At 37.6% G+C, this 10662-nt stretch overlaps 1 protein-coding gene and 1 pseudogene across 1 annotated transcript in view; one reads left to right on the plus strand and one right to left on the minus strand.

The window, feature by feature from the left end:
* Positions 1–7898, plus strand: part of STXBP3 (syntaxin binding protein 3) — a 53486-nt gene extending 45588 nt beyond the window's left edge. The window contains exons 18-19 of the mRNA XM_065890793.1: positions 6756–6904; positions 7804–7898. Coding sequence (XP_065746865.1) covers positions 6756–6904; positions 7804–7898 — 244 coding nt within the window. The remainder of the gene's footprint in view (positions 1–6755; positions 6905–7803) is intronic.
* On the minus strand, positions 5710–6003 carry LOC136122298 (large ribosomal subunit protein eL37 pseudogene; annotated as a pseudogene).
* Positions 7899–10662: the final 2764 nt, after the last annotated feature.

The raw sequence follows: 10662 nt of genomic DNA on the forward strand, positions 1-10662 counted from the left end.
TCCCCATTGATTAACATAGTATCCGCATGGTTTTCTTTAATTATTTGATCATATTTATAATAGATTCTTCAAAGTCTGCTAATCCAACATCTGGATTCACTCAGGGTCAGTTTCTGTTGATGGCTTTTTTCCAACGTGTGGGACACACTTTACTGTTTTCTTACATAACTACTAATTTTTGCTTGAAAGTTGGATCTTTTAGATACTGTACTGTAGCAACTCTAAATTGTTTTTGTTTTAGTAACTTGTATGGACTTAAGCTGTGGGATCACTGCCCCCTGCAGTTTAGCCACTGATGTCATTGCAGGGGTTTTTAATTTTAAATTTAATTTTTTTGCTTGGTTCCTAGTGGTTGCCCTATGTCTGAATAGTTGAGAGGTCAGCCAGTTATCTGGGCAGAGGTTGTGTTTAGACACCTCACGCCTTCCATCATCTGCTGATCAATCCGAGTGTGGGTTAAGAACTGCATTACAAGTCAGAGTCAGTTCTTGAGTCTTCCCCACCACCACCACCACCCTTCTTTTTTTTCCTATTCTTTCCCTGGGCTTTCTCTGGCTTGTCCTGGCGCAAGCATAATTTGGCAGTCAGCTAAGGATGTGGGGAGAGTTTGTCTTTGTCTTCTTTGGCTTTCGTACATTCAGGATTTCCCCATTAAATTTCTGGCTGATGTGCCACCTATCCCATACTGGGACCAAGATGTTGTGCTACCAGAGCTGCAGGTCTTCCTGTTCTAAACCAGGTCTGCCGTTTTTAACTAGCAAAGCTGCAGGATTTTGTACTCCCTTCGCTCCCTATCTTGAATCAGGTCTTCCACCTCAGGCAGTAAAGTTGGTGGTTTTCTCAGCCAGCCCCAGGTCAGTAAAGCTATAGTTTTTGCTGACTGAGTTGGAAGAACAGTGCGGGTTGAGTGTAGCCTCAGGCTAGAAGGTTACGTAGTCACTACCACCATTCTTACCAATATGCTAACACATTTTTTAAGAGTAAATACTTCTCAATTTGCTGTTTGCCTGTGGTTGATTTCCAAGTGACCTGAACTGGTTTTGCCCCCCACAACTTCATCCAGGTTTATACTTGTTTTCTTGGAGGGCAATCTTCTGACCATCTTATTCCACCATGACCACAAGTTGTCTTTGACTGTGTTTTTAATCTTAATATACATGGTGTCATCTTGTATGTGTCCTCCTGCAACTTCCTTTTTAAATTTCCCTCAACATTATGTTTGTGAAATTTATCCCAAATTGATAACATGCATAAATTTTCACTGCTGGTTGGTGTATTCTTATGTGAGTATCACAGTTTATTCATGTATTTTCCACACAAAGGAAATTTAGGCTGTGTCAAAACTGGCAGCATTACAAACAATATGCACTGAGCATTCTTGTACATTTACGTGTGTTTGAGTATTTCTCTAGGGTGATTCTCTTGGTCTGAGGACTTTTTCTTTAGTTTTATTTTTCCCTTTTCTCCTGGTTTGGAAGTTATATAGCCTTTTTGTACTTTTGTAGCTATTATCCTTAGAATTTTAGTACACTTCTTTGACTCAACAAAGTCTGAGATTAGTTATCTTTGCCCTTCTCATGAACAATACAGAACTTTAGAACAACTTAATTCAAACTACGCACCCTTTAAATGTTCTCTTAATTGTTTTCACCTTATATCTTTTTTATTTCCCAAATTAATAATGAGCATTATTATTTTTTTAGTTGTGTGTGCATACTAACCAGTTATAGTGTGCACCACTTCTGCTTTCATCCCTTTTTTAAAAAATTAATTTTATTTTACTTTTGGCTGCGTTGGGTCTTTGTTGCTGCACGCAGGAGTTGCAGTGAGCAGGGTCTACTCTTTGTTGTGGTGCGCAGGCTTCTCATTGCAGTGGCTTCTCTTGTTGTGGAGCATGGGCTCTAGGTGCGTGGGCTTCACTAGTTGTGGCATGCAGGCTCAGTAATTGTGGCTCATGGGCTCTAGAGCACAGGCTCAGTAGTTGTGGCGCACGGGCTTAGTTGCTCCATGGCATGTAGGATCTTCCCGGACCAGGGATCAAACCTGTGTCCCCTGCATTGTCAGGTGGATTCTTAACCACTGCACCACCAGGGGAGTCCCTTGCATCCTGTTTTTTGGGCTCATTTGTTTTCTTTTCTGAAATATATCCTATCCTTTAGAAGTTTCTTCAGTGTGGGTCTGTTGGTGGTAGGGTCTCTGTGGTTTTGTCTGTCTGAAAATGTCTTCATTTTGTCATTGTTCTTACATAATAGCTTTGAATTTCTAGGCTCATGTTAATTTTCACTCAACACTTTGAAATGTTATTCTCCTGTTTCTTGGTTTCCATTTTAGCTCTTGGGAAGGTGTGTGTATGGGGATGGGGTGTTTTCAGACAGTTTTGTCATACTTTTCTAGGTAATTTGCCTTTTCTCTCTGGTGCTTTTTGTGTTTGGTATTCTGTACATTTCCTGTGCTGTGTCTACCTGAGGGTTTATTTTTATTTCTTTCCTTGGGATTCAGTGTGTTTCCTAAAATCTGAAGTTTCATATCTTCCATAAATTCTTCAAATATTGCCACTTCTGCAGTCTTGGTTTTATTCAAACATCTCATTTTATATTCATGCCTCATAATCTCTCAAGTTTTAATATTTGTTTTACTTTTTGTGTTTCCTTTTGGAAATTTTTCTTTAGATTTAGTTTTCAATTCTTTAGTTCTTTCTTAAATTTGTGCCTAATCTGCTGAGTGAACTGTATATATATATATTTTTTGAGCTTCTATGTTCATTGACTTTACTTTTCCTTTATTTTAGAAGTTCTCCTTGTTTCTTTTTCAAATATGCTTGGACTTCTTTGTTATTTTGTCATGCTTTCTGTTCTACTTTATTATCATTTATCATTTTCAACATACTTAATTTTAGACTATTTTTTACTAAATTCAACATCTGACATTCTTTGGGGTCTAATTTTACTGCTTTTTCATTTCCACAGACACTTATGCTTGCTTATTTCCTCATGTGCTTCATAATTTTGGATTCTGAACTTATTTCAGTAGCCAGGATTGAGAGTGGGTACCTTCAGAGAGGTTTTGCATTTGCTTCTGCCAAGGTTAGAGACTTTTTTCTTTTGTGTGTTAATTTCTCAGTTGGGGTTCCCCAGCCTATGAAGGTAGTGTAAATTAGAGCTCTCACGAGACAGGCCTGTGTTGAATTATCAGGCAAGAAGCTTCTTTGTCATCTCCCCTTGCTTTTGAGTGTGTCCCGACCTTATGCTGGGGTGTCACCTTCCCATCTCTACCTTGCACAATATCCAAGACTTTGTCTTCTGTGTTCATTAAACAGGGAAACACCCAGACCCCTTGTTTGCTAAGATTAGACTAACACTATAAGGCAGAGCAAGCCTCAACTCAGTTTACCACTTTAGCTTTTAGTTTCCTTTGTACTGCTGCTGGCCCTTGAAGATTGCTCGTACTTGTTTACTTTCAGCTATGCTTTTAAAAAGATGTTTGCTCTTATTTAAACCAATGCCTCTAGGTGCTTTCTAGAGTGAGATTTTCAGGATACAGGGATTTAATCATTATTTATGTGTCTTTCAGAGTGTAAAACACTGGCACAGTGTCTTACACATTTATGTGAAACAAATTAAATGTAATCCTATTGTCCTAAAATTGCTATTCAGAAATTTAAAAATCGTTACAATCACATAATCATTTTGAGCAATATTAATTCCTTTTCTTTTGCTTTCTTACTTTATTTCACTCTCTTTGGAAAGTTTTTAAACCAAGGTTGTACTTTTAGTATGTCCTTGATTTATTCTGTATGGGAACCAAGGGTGTATCTTGTTCCTGTTTCATCTTTCAAAGCAAGCTACTAAGTGTCTTTACTATTTCTGTTGTTTACTACCTCGTCGTTCCTTAAGATGGCAGATGGAAATTACCATCCAAAGGCTAGACTGAGAACATTATTAAAAGTTTACCATGGACTTCCCTGGTGGCACACTGGTTAAGAATCCGCCTGCCGGGACTTCCTTGGTGGCACAGTGATTAAGAATCTGCCTGCCAATTCAGGGGACACGGGTTCGAGCCCTGGTCCTGGAAGATCCCACATGCTGTGGAGCTACTGAGCCCGTGTGCTACTTCAGCCCGTGTGCCTAGAGCCTGTGCTCCACAGCAAAGAGAAGCCACCACAATGAGAAGCCCGCGCACCGCAACAAAAAGTAGCCCCCACTCGCTGCAACTAGAGAAAGCTCTCACACAGCAACAAAGATCCAATGCAGCCAATAAATAAATAAATAAATTTATTTATTTTAAAAAAAGAATCCCCCTGCCAATGCAGGGGACATGGGTTCAAGCCCTGGTCTGGGAAGATCCCACATCCCATGGAGCAGCTAAGCCCATGCACCACAACTACTGAGCCTATGCTCTAGAGCCCACGAGCCACAACTACTGAAGCCCGTGCGCCTACAGCCTGTGCTTCACAAGAGAAGCCACTGCAATGAGAAGCCCATGCACCGCAATGAAGAGTAGTCCCTACTCGCCACAACTAGAGAAAGCCCGCGTGCAGCAACAAAGACCCAGTGCAGCCAAAAATAAATAAATGAATTTATTTTTTAAAAAAGTTTACCGTGATATCCTACATTGCAGGGTATTAGAGGTCATCTAGTATATGGTTTCCAAAGTGGGTAATAAGGTGATCTATTGGGTATTATTTTTATACTAGAAAAAGGAGAAATTAAGCTTTATTAGTATATACTAGTACACATATATAATTCATAAACTAATATATATTTTTAATAGATGTACGTGTTTATTTTAAAATATTTATTTACTTTTCAAATAAAAGCTCAGAATTTTTACCAGTGGGGTATGGGAACAAAAATAGTGGTTTCTATGACCTAGGGCAGTGCTACCCAATACAACTTTCTTGCAGTGATTGAAATGTCCTATATCTGCACTGTCCTATATGATAACCACTAGCCACATATCATGACCGAGAAACTGAATTTTTAATTTTAGTTAATTTAAATTTAAATAGCCTCATGTGGCTCGTGGCTACTATCTTGGCCAGTGCGCAGATCTAGGGCAATCTAAGGGGGGAAGTAGTAGAAATTGTAGTTCTATTTGTTTAGTGCTTTCCTAGTACTGGATTCCATACTTAGTGTATTCTGTACATTATTTCATTTAATCTTGAAAACAACCCTTTAGGTTTAGAGAGAGGTTAAGTAACTTGCTAAAAATCATAGAGAATTAAAAAGAAGCAGAATCAGAGTTGAAACCCAGGTGGCTCTCTCTTTTTTTTTAACAGCATTATTGAGTTACAATTGACTTCATAACGTATATTTTTAAGGTATACAACGTGATGTTTTGATACATATACATTGGGAAATCACCACAAACTAGTTAATATATCCATAATTACCTTTTTTCCTTTTTTTTCTTTTCCTTCTTTTGTGGCATAAAGACTTAATTTAAGATCTATCCTCTTAGCATATTTCACATATACAGTACAGTTTTGTTAACTGTAGTCACCATGCTGTACATTAGGTCTCTAGAACTTACTCATCTTGCATAGTTGAAACTTTGTGCCCTTTGAGCAACATTGCCTCTTTTTCCTCTCCACCCATTCCCTGGCAACCAACATTGTATCCTCCACTTGCATCAATTTGGCTTTTTTATTTTATTTTATTTTTTTATTTAAAACCAGAACATTTATTGCGTGACTAGTCATTGAAGTCCTTAAGATGAACTGGTTGCTGCAACAGCTGCCCTCTTGGACGTAGGTGTTTTTCCTTCACGGAACCCATGTCTGAATCTGCGGTATACAAATTTTAGGCTCCTCATTCGACCAGTCCGGGTGGTACTTCGTCTTTTAGCTTTGGCACTCCAGTTATACTTTCTCTTCCGCTTGGCAGGATAGCCACATTTGCCACAGGTCGACTTCTGAAGGTGGTAGGCCGTAGAGCCACAGCGGCGGCACAACATGTGCGTCTTATTCCGACGCTTTCCAAACGATGACGTTCCCTTCATCATCTCGCTTCTGCCGCCAAGACCAAAGAGCAGTCTGACTATTTTAGATTCCACATATAAGTGAGATCATGCAGTCTTTCTGAGTCTGTCCTTTTTCACTTAGCATAATATCCTTCAGGTTCATTCATGTTGTTGCAAATGGAAGAATTTGCTTCTTTTTTAAGCCTGAATAATATTCCACTCTATATATACCATTTTTTTAATCCATTGATGGACATTTAGGTTGTTTTCATATCTTGACTATTGTGAATAATACTGCAGTGACCACAGGAGTGCAGATATGTGTTCGATATCTCCTATAATCATACTTTACTAGTAGAGTTCCAGCAAGGGACGTTCTGGTACCACTTCAGCTCCAAAGCAGCACCTGTGCCTCCCTCACCCCCTCTATGTCTTTAAAACCCTGTTGTCTCAATGCCACCCCCCGCTTTTTTAACTTCAGGAAGTCATAGACTTTTCAGGTATACTGTGTCTTTATCTGAAATAAATAAGACAGGGCCTTAGCTCTATTTTATAGGTAAAAGTGCTGAGCTAGATTATGAGTCATTTGTTCAAACTCTGTAGATCAAAATTGAACTTAAAGCGGGGCTGTCCTGCCTGGCCCTTGATGCTCCAGTCATACCATAGTTAAGTCATTTCCTTAAAATCAATGCAGCTGGTGCCAAATTTGAGTTTGTTTGAGTTGGACTCTTTTAAAAGACTAAAAGCAGTATGGCTTTGGAAATACTTTTAATGTGTTTGTGTTTATTTTTTAGTGCTCGGCAGAAACCCAGAGCTAATTATTTAGAGGATCGAAAAAATGGGTCTAAGCTGATTGTTTTTGTAATCGGAGGAATTACATACTCTGAAATGCGTTGTGCTTACGAAGTATCTCAGGCACATAAATCCTGTGAAGTTATTATTGGTAAGACTTGTGTTTTCCTCTTTTCTGTTTTTTTAAAACAAACTCTAAATGCAAAAATATATATGTAAAACTTTATCTTGTAATTTACATTTAGGACTAAATTGTTGAGTGCAAAAAAGTATTTTTTAAATCATAGTGTGTTTTATCTGATATACCAGAGTTTTTTCCTGGTTGACTTTTTTGATTTTTTTTTTTATTAAAATTCTGATTTTGAGAGAATGAGCTTCAGAAATATTATATTCTTTATAATCTTTATAATATATATTATATAATGTATTATATATTATATATATTCTTTATAATATTCTAAATATTACATAAAGAATATATCCTTTAAAATATTACATCCTATCCTTTTCTTGCCCTCATGATTAAATAATTTTTGAAACATACATTTCTGTTACAGAAATATTTTGAAATTTTTTCTGTCTGTGGACCTGACATTGGCCAGGCCTGTATGGAATTTAGTTTTAAGAATTTCAGTCAAAGCCACTGATACTGAAACTCTCCTGACCCATGGAGGTGCCGCGTTTATACACCAAGCCTCCATCTGCGGCACTGCTTAACAGTTCTCTGTGACTGAACTCACAGTGCCTGTTGCTGTTTTGTCAGGAGGACAGACTAACCTCCAGTTTTTGTCTTCAGTTTATCAATATATAGCACAAAGTGGACAAAGCTCTAGGAGTGGGCAGTGTTTTTGAAGGGTTACTGAGTGTGCTCAATGAAGAGGAAGGATTGAAATACTGTAGTTTAGGCAGATTTCAGGAAGGCATCCTATAGAAATTTTAAGTTGCCCCAAGCTACTGCCCTTTGCATATTTGAAGGACAGGACAATATAATTAGCCAAGGAAAATTGATTTAACTGCTGGCCTCTGAAAATTTCTCTTTTCCTCTACCAGGTTCCACGCATATTTTAACACCCAAAAAGCTGTTGGATGATATAAAGATGCTGAATAAACCCAAGGATAAAGTCTCCTTTATTAAAGATGAATAACATTTTAGCGGGGGAGGGATTTGGAGATTCTTATTAATTTGATCAACTAAAGTAGATCAAGACATTGTGGCTGTCATGTAATTTAAAAAATGTAAATATTTTAAGGAATAATGACTTTTCAAATATATTTCTTAAGGGACTGTTTATGATTGCATATCATTGGATTTGCCTTTTTGTGATACACAGGCCTCTCACTGTGGTGGCCTCTCCCGATGCGCAGGCTCAGCGGCCATGGCTCACGGGCCCAGCCGCTCCGCGGCATGTGGGATCTTCCCGGACCGGGGCACGAACCCGTGTCCCCTGCATCGGCAGGCAGACTCTCAACCGCTGCGCCACCAGGGAAGCCCTGGATTTGCCATTTTTAATTTAAATATTGTTGCTGCTTTATAGATGATGAGAAGAAATGTTAAAATGCTTTCTAAAAGGAAATATTTTCAGCTTTGGAACAGAATATATTACAGTTATGGGTAATTTTTCACAGCCACCTATGTACATACTAATTACTTATTAGATACTTATCTGTCTAATGCTGAAGTATAGTTTTTTGGGAAAGAATGATTTTAAATGAAAAGGTTGTAAAAGTAAAAACTGTGAACTTGTATGTATGATAGAATGATTTCCTATAAGTGCAGTTTTTCTTTCAACTGAAATTCATAACTTCTTTTATATGTAAAGTAATTTAGTCATTAATAGGAATAGAATGATTTCACAGCATATACTGTTGCTAGATACTTCTGAAGAACACCATTTTGTATAATTCTGAATAATGTATGTTTAAATTAGCAAACAAAAATAATCATGAACATTCTAAGAGAAAATAAATATATACTTACAAAAATTATCTCTCTTTTTTGGCAGGGAGGAAGGGGAAATTAGGAAATTTTAAAGTTCTAAGTCAGAGAATTACAAAGAAGAAAAAGAATGCATCATAATCTTCCCACCAAGATAACTCCCTTTGACCTAGGAAAATAATAATGTAATCTTTGTATATGGTTGGATAATGTAAGGATATGTGTGCACATGTGTTACACAAAGGGAACATCTTCATTTCAAATCTCTCCTTTTACCTGGCCTCATAGTGTTCTATCATAGAGTGGGCTGTAATTTATATATCACTCATCTTCAGAGTTTTGCTCTTACAAATAATGCGGCATTGTTTGGGTACCTACCTGTGCAAACTTACATAAATATTTCTATAATATAAATTTCTAGCAAGGACATAGCTGTCTAAAGTATTTGTGCATTTAAAATACTGATAGATATCACCATTTAAAATTTTTGAGTAGGGACATCCCTGGTGGTCCAGGGGCTAAGACTCCACGCTCTCAATGCAGGGCGCCTGGGTTCGATCCCTGGTCAGGGAACTAGATCCTACATGCTGCCATGCTGCAACTAAGTGTTGGCATGCCGCAACTAAAAGATCCCCCACACCACAACTAAAAAGACCCCGCACACAGCAACTAAAGATCCCGCGTGCCACAACTAAGACCTGATGGAGCCAAATAAATAAATTAATTAAATAAATAAATACTAAAAAAATAAAATTTTTATGTAGATCAATCCATCACTTTTCCTGTGTGGCTTGCAAATTTATGTTGTACTTAGAAATATCTTTGCACCTGAGATTGTAAATTCACCCATCGATCTTCTAGAGCATTTTGATAGGTTCATTTTATTTTTTACAGGTAACTCTTTTATCCATCTGGAATTGGTTTTAGTATGAGAATGTGTGCTAGATATTGTCTCTTAGCACTTGGCATTATGTCCCATGCCTCCCCATTCCATACCACAGGGGATGAAAGCTAAAAAGGAAGTTTTGCAGACTCAAAGGTAAGTGGGGTTCTGAACAGGTTAGATTCTGCCAACGACTTGCATTTGGTCAAGTTTTGAAGTTAGAAGGGAGGCAGAGGCCATCTGCTGCAGCTGTGCCAATGGACAAGCAAGTTGCTGCCGACAGGAGTTGTTTGTAGCAACCAGACTCCACATTTTAGTGTCTCTCACCTGCTTCATGGGTATGAGGCAATGCTGGTGGCAACTGGTGGCATTAACTTCCTGTTCTCTGGATCAGATGGTGATATGACCTTGAATCTAAAAATATGGCCCCTAGTTTCTGCCCTTACAGCTTTTTCCATGATTTTTAAGGACTTAATTCTCTATATGTTAAAACACTTCTTGAAATATCTAGAGGAGTTTCTGTTCTCCCGTGAACCCTGACTGATACAGTATTTAACAGAGATCCATCCTTATTTCTCTCTAAATAGTCAGATACTATACCAAATTTTATTGGGTAATCTCTCTTTCCCCAACTGAACTGAAATAGTACCTTTCTCATAAACTAAGTTTGTATTTTGGTCTATTTCTGGATTCTGTTTTATTGACTTATAGTTTGTATCTCTTTTTCTCTATTTTTTTAAAATTTTTATTGGAATATAGTTGATGTGCAATGTATTAGTTTCAGGTGTGCAGCAAAGTGAATCAGTTATACATATACCATTCTTTTCCCATATAAGGCGTTACAGACTATTGAGTAGAGTTCCCTGTGCTATACAGTAGGTCCTTATTATGTATTTAATATAGAGTTGTGTGTATATGTCAGTCCCAGGCTCCCAGTTTATTTCCTATTTTGATTCATGGTATGTTAATATGTGGACGTAATCTCTATTCCACCCAGACCAAAATTACCGTTATTTTTCAGAATTCCCTGGGTATTACATTTTTTAAAAATGAACTTTAGTCTCGTTAATACCAAAAGTTATTTTGATAT

The sequence above is a fragment of the Phocoena phocoena genome, chromosome 1 (genome assembly GCF_963924675.1).
Source record: "Phocoena phocoena chromosome 1, mPhoPho1.1, whole genome shotgun sequence".
NCBI classification, from domain to species: Eukaryota; Metazoa; Chordata; class Mammalia; order Artiodactyla; family Phocoenidae; genus Phocoena; species Phocoena phocoena.